This window comes from Mya arenaria, chromosome 14 (genome assembly GCF_026914265.1).
Source record: "Mya arenaria isolate MELC-2E11 chromosome 14, ASM2691426v1".
In the NCBI taxonomy this organism is placed as follows: Eukaryota; Metazoa; Mollusca; class Bivalvia; order Myida; family Myidae; genus Mya; species Mya arenaria.
In genome coordinates this window covers 29,047,594-29,060,719 of record NC_069135.1, presented here as the reverse complement: position 1 = coordinate 29,060,719, position 13,126 = coordinate 29,047,594, and the positions used below count along the sequence as shown (strand labels likewise).

General features: G+C 34.6%; 1 protein-coding gene across 1 annotated transcript; it reads left to right on the top strand.

The window, feature by feature from the left end:
* Positions 1–994: 994 nt before the first annotated feature.
* LOC128215981 (putative nuclease HARBI1) lies at positions 995–1,642 on the top strand. The gene is made up of 2 exons (XM_052922579.1): positions 995–1,235; positions 1,515–1,642. Exons 1-2 carry the CDS (start codon positions 995–997, stop codon positions 1,640–1,642), a joined length of 369 nt encoding a protein of 122 aa, XP_052778539.1.
* The last annotated feature ends 11,484 nt before the right edge of the window (positions 1,643–13,126 follow it).

The window sequence follows — 13,126 nt, the reverse complement described above, 5'->3', positions numbered from 1 at the left end:
TTCTTTTTAATGATGTTTACCAGCTACTATCATTATTCATATATGCATTCCATCTAATTTTGAGCTGTTATTGATTGTTTATCAATTATATTGAATTTAAACAATACTTTTTTCGGATATAACACTCGTTCTCAACATACAAGTACAATGACAAATGTACCAGGTCCATGTTTGTTGTAATAAAATATATGTTCTGTTCTGTTATAGGCAGCAGATGACAGCTGGTTTTTCTGGGTCGGGGGCAGCTTGCACCCATGGAACAGCTGCTGGGAGGTACTTTTGTTGAAACTACAACAGGTTTTCGTTTTTCATTTAAGTTCAATGGATGACTGATGTAAGTCGATACTACGCTTCTTGGTTTTGCAATATCCATTATGTTTTATCCCTTTTCCTCAAAACTAATAATCAGATGTACCAATACTTACCCGGTTATAAGTGTGTGTATGTACATATGTGGAAAATAAATCTAACTTAGTTTGCTGCTACATGTTTTAGATTAACAACAGAAATGTCAAGGGAATATGAGATGAAAAGTCTTAAGTTTCGTCAAGTTTATTATTTGTCCATATAAACACCATCTTGAAATACTCGCGGTAAATGTTTTCTTAATTTTCAAACATTTAAACCATAGTTATGACTCACAACACTGCCATAAAAAAACTTCTGAACTATGTTTATGATAGACGAAAAGCAAAAAACAGATAGGAATTTACATGCACTCTTATAATTATGATTTTGTTTTTTCAGTATTGTGGAAGAAAGTGCGGTACAACAATGAAAGACCTTGAACCACTGTATTTGATTTAAACTAGTGTATTATATTGCAACCCAGTTACACTATCAGGCTATTGCAGATATGTTTGGTATTTGTGAAACTTCTGTACACGACATTGTGCATGGTGTGTCACGACTCATCTCCTCTCATTTACTACATATGGTTGTAACATGGCCTTCAAGGCGTGCACTTCAAACTATTGAGAATGGTTTTAAAGAAATGCAAGGTTTTCCTGGGATCATCGGAGCTGTCGATGGAAGCCACATCCCAATAAGAACACCCACAGAATATCCAGAAAATTACATCAACAGGAAAGGTTTTCCATCTGTGATTTTACAAGCAGTTTGTGACCACAATATGAGATTCATCGACATCTACTGTGGTTGGCCTGGTTCCGTGCACGATGCACGCGTTTTAAGAAATTCTCCCCTTTGTGAGAAGGCCGATGACAACGCTGACGGTATGTTTCAACATGACACACATCTCCTCGGAGACGCTGCCTATCCGATAGCATCGTGGTTACTAGTGCCCTTTAAAGATTTCGGTAACTTGAACAAAGCACAAAAAGTATACAACTTTAAACACAGTTCGACAAGAATGGTCATTGAACGTGCATTCGGAGCTCTAAAGGGTCGTTTTCGGCGTTTGAAATGCGTTGAACTGTATAATATTCAAACTGTTGTGCATATAATACTGAGTTGTTGTGCCATTCACCAAATCTGCTTATCTACGTTTGAAGACATTCAGGAGTATATTCAGGAAGGTATCGCAGAGACGGAAGAAGTGAATTATTGCAATGACATTATGCGTGAATCAAAGAGTGGACTTAGGAAAAGAAATGCTATTGTAGACCTGGTTCAGTCATAGATACAAAAGACGGATCATTTCAACTACAGACTATAGTGATGTAAGATATGATACCACATGTAGAAAAGATTTAACAGTGCTATTTGGCTTGGTGTTAAAAAATTTGAGGAGGGTAGAAGGAGTAACTTTATCGTATATTGATGTGTTGTCTGAATGCTTTATTTTCACATGGTTTATTTGCTGTAACAGTACAAATTATAATACAGGGTACTTTAATATTGTTTGAAAAGGGATTAAAAAAGAATAAATAAAATAATAGTACGAATAATTTCTAAATATTTTCTTTATTGCTTTTTGGTCCTGTTGTCACCATAAGAAGTAAGAGATGGTCATACTCTGTTTGCCTTAAGTTGCTTGTTTGCACCACAGAGGCTACATTTTCAGTTAAAACCAAAACTGCCTTGAACAATATATATATATGTATATTCTCCAAAACCTGATCATTATATGATCATATTTATATATATATATATGTGTGTGTGTGTGTGTGTGTGTGTGTGTGTGTGTGTGTGTGTGACCATAATAAATATCGGATTAGTTAAGTAATGATCAGGTTTTGGAGAATCATAACTATGTTTCCAGTTATTTAGTTGACTTTGAGATGGCTTCTATTACCAATCTGGCCGGAACCTTTATGCTCTTTATCGAAATAACATTAAGTGACATTTGCAATGATCGGAAAGAATAACAAAACTAAAGATGTTTGAAAACCATATTTGCTATCAAATAGCATTAGCCTAGTCATGCAACAAACTGGCCTTTATGCAGCCATTGACGATATGAGCCATATACAGGTCACAGCTTCTAGTTTTTAATTTATCAGAAATCACTGTAAAAACTAAGGTTGCTACAACCTCAATTTCCTATTTACCGACCATAATCTGTGAAAATAGTGAACTGTAATACAGATTTGATGTTTCATTTTGTCTGGGAATGTAGTAAACTGGAACTTGATGATGCAAATGATAAATATCACTTGAAAACTATGCGCCGCTTTGTCATTGAAATGAATGCATTAATGAAGTAATATGTGCCTGTCAAAAACAATCGAAGAAAAGAGTCAAGAAATATTGAACCAGAACTTCTAAGTCGAATAAAAAGGGCCAGTTTTGCATTAAATGCAAGATACAGTTATCTTACTTGATTATTTCAGTTAGTGTAATGGTTGAGAATCGTTGTATGAAGTTTCATTGTAATTAATCAAGTGGTTACTGAGATATGGACTTTAATTTAGTTACATGCCAAATTTAACCAGACTTTCAAAGTCAAATAATAAAGGCCACTAATTTGCATAAAATGCAAGATAGAGTTATCTTACTTGATTATTTCAGTAGGTGTAATGGTTGAGACACTTTGTATACATTTCAATGTAATAAATTAAGTTGTAACTTATATACGGACTTAACTGAAGTTGCCTGCAAAACTAGGGCCATAATTTGTATTAAATGCATGAGAAGAGTTATCTTACTTGCTTATTTCAGTTGGTGTGATGGTTAGGAAGCCTTGTATTAAGTTTCAATACAATACATAAAGTAGTTGCTGAGATATAATGTAATTGGTACTTCCATGCAAAACGCAGACGCCCTGGTGAGTACTATAGCTCTCCTTATTCTTTGAATAATCGAGCTGAAAATAAAGTCCTAGTAACGAACAAAATCCCTTAGAAAGTTAGAAATTTTATTAAATCATAGCGCAATTAAAACTATAAATGAAACCAACTCTTCAGTTTCTTAACTAGATAGAGAAATGCAATGTCATGATCTGCACAAACATAAAACAAATGTTATACAAACAAGAGCTGTCACAGAGACAGCGCGCTCGACTATTCCGCCGCTTTTCAGTGTAAGGATTGAAAAGTTTTGGCGAATCATGCATGGATCACTGTACGATTAGATTTCAATGCAATACATGATGTGCGAAGATATTAACATAAATGTGGTTACATGCAAAATTTTAACCAGAATTTTTAAGTGTAATAATAAAGGGCCATTATTTGCAAAACACAGTTATCTAACTTGATTATTCAATTAGGTTGGGTGGTTGAATACCATTGTATAAAGTCTCAATGCAATACATCAAGTAGTTGCTGAGATATTATCCTATATGTGCTAACATGCAAGACCTTAACCAGAATTTCTAAGTCGCGTAATCAAGGGGCAAAAATTATATAATATGAAAGATAGAGTTATCTTACTAGATTAAATAAGAAGGTTAAATGGTTGGGAGCCTGTGTGTAAAATTTCAATGCAATACATGATGTATTTGCTGAAGCATTGACTTAAAAGTGGTTACATGCAAAACCTTAACTAGAATTTCTATGTCGAATAAAAAGGGGCCATTATTTAAATTTAATGCAAACTAGAGTTATCTTACTTGGTCATTTAAGTAGATTGGATGGTTGAGTACCATTTTTTAAAGTCTCAATGCAATTCATCCAGTAGTTGCTGAGATATTAACCTATGTGTGCTTACATGCAAAACCTTAACCAGAATTTCTGAGTCGAATAATAAAGGGCAATTATTTGCATTAAATGCAAACTAGAGTTATCTAACTTGGTAAATTAAGTAGGTTGAATGGTTGAGTACCATTGTATCACGTCTCAATACAATACCTCAAGCAGTTGCTGAGATATTAACCTATGTGTGCTTGCACGCAAAACCTTAACCAGAATTTCTAAGTCAAATAATAAAGGCCTATTATTGGCATTAAATGCAAAGTAGAGTTATCAAACTTGGTTAATTAAGTAGGATGGATGGTTGAGTACCATTGTATAAAGTCTCAATGCAATACCTCAAGTAGTTGCTGAGATATTAACCTATGTGTGCTTGCACGCAAAACCTTAACCAAGGGGTGACGCCGACGCTTGGGTGAGTAGTATAGCTCTCCTTATTCTTCAAATAGTCGAGCTAAAAATAAATGCACAATGTATAATGGAACAAACTAGTTTCCAGACTAGCGCAATTAAAACTATAAATGAAACCAACTCTTCAGTTTCTTAACTAGAAAGAGAAATGCAATGTCATGATCTGCACAAACATAAAACAAATGTTATACAAAAAATAAAGGCACAATCATATGTATAATGGAACAAACTAGTTTCCAGACTAGATATGTATGTCTTAAAAAAGATATCATTACTCTCACAGAGAAAGCACTCTCAACTATACGCCTTCATAGGAGATTAATGGCGGCTATCTAGAAGTGTTCTATTAAATTTCAATGAAAAGAATTGGTTGGCCAGATATGAACTTTAATAAAGTTGAACACAGAACTTAAGTCCCGAGTCTCAATATCAATGAATCAAGGGTCAATATTTGCCTTTTGGCTTCTTTAAGTTATCTTTCTTAATTATTAAGTGCCAGTGGTTATTGAGATATGGCCTTTAGAAAAAGTTAACAAGAAGTAGAATAAAAAGGGGCCATAAAAAGAATGTGCATTATATGCATATACTGAATATTGTTATCCAAATTCAATTTGATTGTTTACATAGTTGGGAAAGCTTGTATTAAGTTTAAATGCAAAACAATTAATGATATTTATGTACTTGCACGCTCAACATTGCCCAAGATGTGATACCAATGAGTAGTATAGCTTTCCTTATTCTTAAAATAATCAGCATTAAGTCAGCACAAAAGTATAAACAAGAGCCCCATTCCTGTGCATTTATCAAAGGTGAAAAATGGGCATAAATCATTACCGGTAATCCCCTTTGCTATACACAAGTGTACTGCTTTGGAAAATTGTTAATACAGTTCCATGTGAATATGTATCAGTTTTTATATATTGCCATGATGAAATTTTCTGCAGACTTTTCTATTAAAGTAAAAAGGAGATTAACTCAAAACCTAATAACTGCAAGGATTATACACTGCACTTAAACGTTCAAACTGTTTCTAGCTAGCCACATTTGTAACAAGATTTGATGGAATATCTGCAACTGTTCCCAAGTAATGTCAAAGGTAAGTTTTAATACAAATATAACTTAAAATGGCAAATTAAAATTCTTAAAATGTTACATATTAGTACCAGAACCATGTTTACAGACTTTAAATTATCATTTTAATTGTACTTAGAAAATGGGAGTTTGAAAATGTGTTTGTCAGTACAATGTATGTCATGCAAAAACAGCATATCTTTTTAAGGTTTCGCTTTAAAAGTTGTGTTTTTCAGTATACATGTACCTATGCCATAGGCTATGGCTCAACAATATTGATGAATTGATATATATGTATGCTTAAGATGTCTGTTTAATTTACTTCTTCACCGCTTTGACAAGCTCACCAATCAATTCTAATTTCTTTTCCTCATTTTTCATTCTATCTTGATGCTGTTTGTTGAAAGTCTCAAGTAACACTTCCTGGTCTCTAACCATGTCATTCTTCATTTCTCTTAAAAAATCTATAACAACATCATTTCTATTTTGCCTCATTTTCATTTTCTTTGCCTTTGTTTTTCTGCACCCCTCTTCTGCACTTGTTTCCGTCGAAGTCGATGAATCAAGCTTACTATTTGAACTGTCACTACAGCCAGCAGCACATGTAAATTCTGGTTTCACATTTGGTCTGTATCCATATGCTTCTTGTAATTCTTCGAAGTAGGGGCATTGCTTTGGTGCATTCCCACTCTTATTGTTATGGTCAACTGTGTCCCGAAAGGTTTAAGTCATATTTTTCCATTTCTGCTCTACCTTTTCAGGTGTTATTTCAAATGTTTTATCACGCAGTTTTGCTGCTATGATACTCCAAACGTGTTTCTTTTTCATGCTTGGTTTATTGAACATCTGTTCATGCTGTGAATGTAGATCAATTATAACAGGACATTTTCCTTTGTCCATTTGGTTGGAGCTGTGCCTGAAAGTAAAAAATACCAAAAACATTTGGTAATTGGTATTATAATATATAATGAACAAAGAACAAAAAATTTGAATTTGATCTTTTTGTACATATTTACATTTATACTTCTAAATCAGTGTACAATTGTAATATTTATTTTCAGATGTTTCAGCAAGATATTTGAAATTACCAGTTTAATAAATATATTTACAGATTATCAATTTTCTTGATTTAACATCTTTAAAACGAAGCATATTCAAATTATAAGACAATTCCTAAAGTCTTCATGTTAACAGAAAATGTTTACACACCATGGACAATGACGGACATAAAGAGATAGTAACATCATACTCTGACTTATGTGACAGATCATGAATGGTACTAGAAAAGTATCACTAAAGATGTAACCTACCACTTGCATCAGAAGAGGAGGAAGACTTTCCATTAGCTTGGTCACTATTCAATACTTGTGAACTATCCGAGGATAGATCCTCTGTGTTAGGCTGACTGCTAAACGGGCCACTATTCTCCTCAACCGTCTCCACCTGAATCTCTTCTCTACAAAATAACACAAGAGCTGTCACATGGCAAAATATAGTCAGTCTAATGGCGATTATAGACCCAGTCCGAATTTGGTTTACACTGTCCATTATTGACAATGAAGAAATATTGCTGTTTCAAGTGCAAAATGCACATATGGGAGTCTACATTGAAAGATATGACAAAGCTAGGATTCCAAAGAAATCCTTAAATTTGGCTAGGATTCCAAAGAAATCCTTAAATTTGGCTAGGACTCGGACAAATAACAAGAGCTGTCATTGCACAGCTCGCTCGACTATACACAGCTTTGTCTTAGAAATGAATGCATTAACCATGCAATATGTGCCTGTAAAAAAAATAAAAAAGGCGCATAATTTTCATTAGATGCAAAATAGAGTTATCTTACTTGATAAGTTCAGTTGTTGTAATGGTTGGATTACACTTGATGCGTAGATAAACTGGTTGACAGATTCTATCCCAACCAAAGATAATGTATCGTATTTGGCAAACGAATTAATAGGAATAAAATTTGACACGAGTTTCGATCCGAAATAGACTAATTTCAACGTTTTCTTTTACCTGTTGCCGTTCTCGTCCATGAGGTCCGCCATTTCTTTTCAGAACTGCACCTTGTTTCGGATAAATCAAACCCGACAAATCGCCTCTGGGGGCAGTTTGGTCGGTTCGACAAACCGGATTGCGATTTTTCGAATTAAATGGTACAAACCTTTTTTAGATCCAAACTGGTTTTACAAAACAAATGGAAAGTTTCATAAACCAGTTTTAAACCGAACTACGTTTGTTGCAAACAAAAGCGCCCTATGATTTCAAAGTTTAGTATATGATTTACATGTTAATAATCATGAATGTTTTTCAAATTTTTGATATGTCTGAAGGAGTTAACAGCTCAGTTTTACATGATTGTTTTTTTTTCTCCAAATAAATCGAGGATTTGATCTTGTTTTGTCTCTTTGCATGAGTTTGGTCACTCCACCTTCATTCCTTAGCCCCAATAAACTAAAGAATCACAAACATGTCGAACTCCCACCACCCACCAAAAACACATAATTGACGCCGTGAAAGGTATAAAAAAAAGATGTTCATATAATCAATATCGGGACACGATTTCTACTTTTAATCGAAAAAGATTGGAAAATTTCTTTTGCGATTTCTAGCTTTATCAAGTGAAAACTGGCTACAATATTTAAAGGTACTAGATACCAGATGGTACTGTTGCAAAAATAAAGAGAAAATTTCCAAAAACTTAAACGGAATTGATACTATTGTGTACAGCACATTACATCTTACTAACTGATGTTCCACAGATCAGATTTTAAAAAAATACTAGGTTTGTCTACCACGTACTTACCGGTAAATAAAAAATAGCGTCGGTATGTGCTTCTGTATTAATCACATGACTTTCAAATACTAAAAATACACACAATGAACTGGAAAACAATACTTCGCTATTTTTAACTGGTAAACTTCTTTTTATCATGTAAATTTCGAGATAATTTTGTGTCTCGTCCCTTTAATAGGCAAGGAAACAAGCCATCGTAAAGCTGAACTGTAGTGGCGGTACCTTTTTGCATTGTGATCATCCATTGCCTGTCCGTCCGTCGTTCGTTCATAATTGTTTGTATATACCTGGAGTGAGTTTCAAAGAGACCACATTTTGCAAACAGAAATGCACAACTTGTATTGGCGTAATCGGTCAGATCCCATTACGGGCTCTCCAGTCACGACACATTAAAGAGGGAATTTGCTGTTCTGATTTTGCAGCCATATGTAATCTATTAGATATTATTTTGGATACAAGCTTTCAAAATGCATGTTTCGTCATAGGCGATGTGCGAAACTTGGTAGCATTGAGGTAATCTGTACAAAAGGGATAGCTTGTTTACACATTTGATTTGAATGCTAAAAAGCTTAGTCAAATGGTCGAGATAATAAAAGCTTTCTCCCATCTCAGATAAGTAGATCCAATAATTTAACCATGCTAGAAATTCTTATCTTGCCCTAGGGCGAAGATAAAATGCCCGTATGGAACTTCTGTTTAATGGTCACCACATTGTAATTATTTCCCTTGTTAAAGACTGGCGTCTGTAGCACCATGGAAACATTTTTTTTCTTTTGGCAATACTTGGAACGCTAATTAATTATTTCTCGATTCAAATGTCACCATTAAACAGTTTTCATGCACCTTTCAAGAAATAATGCTTCGTTCTCCTTAGAACTATTTAAAGACCGGTTTGACTACTTACATCATCTGAATCACTGCGCATCCATGACAACCACGACTAATCGCATATCCATGCGAAATAACTTTTACTAAGCACACAAGAATTCCAGCAAAAAATACATGTTAACTTAATATTGTTTAACTGAGGTGGGAGAAAAAGCATCTACCATAGCCGCTCCTGTAAGATTGGCGATCGTTTAATATGAATATGTTCCACATAACATAATGTTCAGCCTAACTCAGATTGTTAAAATCAGACATAAGAGGAGAACGACCTGATATCAACCTTATGTGTATATAACATTCTCCACATGTCTCCTCAATTGTCGCTTATTTCTATAATTTCTTAAAACTTTTAAACTACATTCGAATTATGATTAAAATATTTTTTCACATCTTAACCTAGTCCGTCGCCTCTTTAGTGTCTTGCATCATAACTCTGATATAGGAACGCCATTTCCTGATGGAGATGATGATGATGATGATGATGATGTTTTATTTTCATTTTCAGAAACAACAAAAACATGCAGAATCACTGTGAATTGGTACAGAAATTAAAGTTTTCACAATATTTTATATACTAAATCCCTCCTGGTATCACTCCAGCAAAGATAATGTATAGAAAAATGTTATAATTTGTTCTGATGAAGCTAATTTCATTGATTTTTAATCGGTAATCCAACTAGTTTGGTCATTTTTTTCATATAGATGGTACATACAGTATGAAACAACTCTTTGAACGATAAAATTTTGAATAGACTGATACAAATTTGTACCATCTTTGAAACTTATATTTTTTTTTTCAGAACTGTCCTCTTGCAAATGCCTGGGCATTTCTTGAAACGTCCCATGAAGAAGAACAAGATCTTCGTGAATATATCAAGACGTGTAAGGTATGTGATCATATTTCTCCTATATCTTTTGAAGATGCGCAGTCTTGTATTGTCACGATTGGGTCAATACAGATACTGAAATGCCACGTATCACTTATTGATTCGAGACGAAGGTTATTTGGCTGTTCGGACAGCGGCAGCACAGTGCGGTATTTTTTGTATTGACGCCACGCAAACATTTAATGATACGTCACTTGACCAATCATGAGTGTTAGTTCTATATAAGCAATAGTATTCCAAAAGTGTTCCTTTCCGTGATTTATGAATGCATTGAATAAAATGTATACGCAATAGGAGTAGCTATTTGCATTTATACTCGTAACGCAAGCGCTTCCTTACAAAGTTCAAAAACATTTCATAGCATATTCCCGAGAGAGAGAGCATTATGAGAAAGCATGTCGTCGACTAACATTGAGGTGCTGTACTGTTAGCTTCTGATACAGTTCTTGAGATGTATTCGTTCGATGAAATATCAAAACTATTATTTGGATCACTAACTAAAATCGATGGACGATATAGTAAGGATCCTCATAAAACCTTTCAATATATTAATAGCATTTTAAAAAAATTTATTTCAGAAGAATATTCGGAATGGCGAATTAATAGAGGCCGACCTCCGGCAACACATGCAAGCCATTGAAGCTGTGCGAACCGGCGTTGCGGTTAAACTTACTGAACATAGAGAGGAGGTTAGTTTTATTCTTATTAAAATGTTTAAAGGAATGAGTGCATTGTATAAGACACCTCCACGAATCGGGTGAAAATAAATTCATGTTAGAAGGCGAAATAAAATCTTCTCATATAGTATTATATACTGTATAGCAGGAGCTAGTGAAATAAAACATAATTTTAACCATATTTAATAATGATAAAAATAATTTTTGAACCAATGGGTTGGCAGTACTTTTCAAATTATTCGATTTTTGAATCACTTATTCATCGTCATTTTACCTGGGGTACTTATTGATTGAAACGCCAAAGTGTTTTAAGTATTCTATTTATTTGAAAGGAATTCCACAAACTGTTTTGTCCAAAATGTAAATTTTCGAAAATATGGGTAGAGGGTGAAGTAACTATTTGTACGATTTCCCATCTTGACTGTAAAGCAACTGTTTGTTTGAGGTATAATACAAAAAGGTGTGCTAAATAAAAGATACTGCACCAACATCCTGAATAGGGTTTAAGGAAATACAAAAAGGTGTGTTTAGTAGTAGATACTGCACCCACACCTGAGTAAGGTTTAAGGGAATATACAAAAGATGTGTTTAGAAGTAGATACTGCACCCACACCGGCCCAGTAAGGTTTAAGGGAATATACAAAAAGGTGTGTTTAGTAGTAGATACTGCACCCACACCTGAGTAAGGTTTAAGGGAATATACAAAAAGGTGTGTTTGGTAGTAGTTACTGCACCCACACCGGCCCAGTAAGGTTTAAGGGAATATACAAAAAGACGTGCTTTGTAATAGATACTGCACCCACACCGGCCGAGTAAGGTTTAAGGGAATACACAAACAGATGTGTTTGGAAGTAGATACTGCATCCACACCGGCCGAGTAAGGTTTAAGGACATAAACATAAGATGTGTTTAGTAGTAGATATTGCATCCGCACCTGAGTAAGGTTTAAGGGAATATACAAAAAGGTGTGGGTGCAGTGTCTACTTCTAAACACACCTTTTTGTATATTGTATATATATATATAAGACACAAGATACAAGAATTTTTAGAAGTCGGGTATTTGTTAACAAGCAACATTAGTTCAATGAGCTATTTTCTGACATATAACAAACATACATAACATATCAAGTAACAGTTAAAATGAGCAGGAATAAACAAAAAGGTGTGTTAAGTAGTAGATACTGCATACACATCGACCTAGTAAGGTCGCACCCACACCGGCCGAGTAAGGTTGAAGGAATTATGATGTTTGAAGGGAATATACAAAAAGATGTGTTTAGAAGTAGACACCCAAACCAGCCTAGTAAGGTCCGAAGGCGGAGCTGCTGGTATAGACTATAGTATAGTATACACTATGATATGCTTAATCATTGTTTATTACGATGTGTTGCATTGCTTAGTCTATGTTTTTTAAGTATTTGGCATGAACTGATGTTCCCTACCTTGTTTGTTAGAAGTGTTTTATGAAGCAGGATACAATCGAAGAGTATGCCATAAGTGCAGTATTCGTCAACTGCATCGCCTATACTTCAATAGCAGTGGAACAAACACAGACACTAACAAATCAAAAGCTACAACAACAGCAGTATCAACGACCACAACACGAGAACAAACTGCCAATTCGTTACAAGGATTACGTGTGCTAAGAGATTCTTAACTATGGATTGTGCATAAGGGCATAATAAACCCTAACCATCCATCAGTTGCAAGTATCATACTACATGTAAGCTGATATTTTCTTTGATAAATTTCTTAAAAATTAATATATATATCACTTTTTATATACTAGTATATGCTTTAAAATTATTCATAATTGTGTATGTTTATTATGTTATGTAAATGATTGCTTAAAAGAATAAACATTTCTTTGTATATCTACTAAAATAAACTTTGGAAATGTTGGAACACCATTTTTCACAAAAAAACCTAATTTAGGACAAGTTAGGTTAAAGGGAGTAAACAAAAAGGTGGGGTTTGTGATAGAAACAACCCACATCAGTCGAGTTATGTTAATGGGAGTAAACAAAAAGGTGGGGTTTGTGATAGAAACAACCCACATCAGTCGAGTTAGGGTAAAGGGAGTGAACAAAAAGTGTTCTGTGATTATACTAAGAAACTGCACAGACAAGACACCCAACACCGCCAGTCAGCGTGACAAGATACCGGCACGAACAGTCAGCGTGACAGGACACCAAACACCGTCAGTTAGCGTGACAAGATACCGGCTCGGACAGTCAGCGTGACAAGACACCAAACACCGTCAGTCAGCGTGACAAGATACCGGCACGGACAGTCAGCGT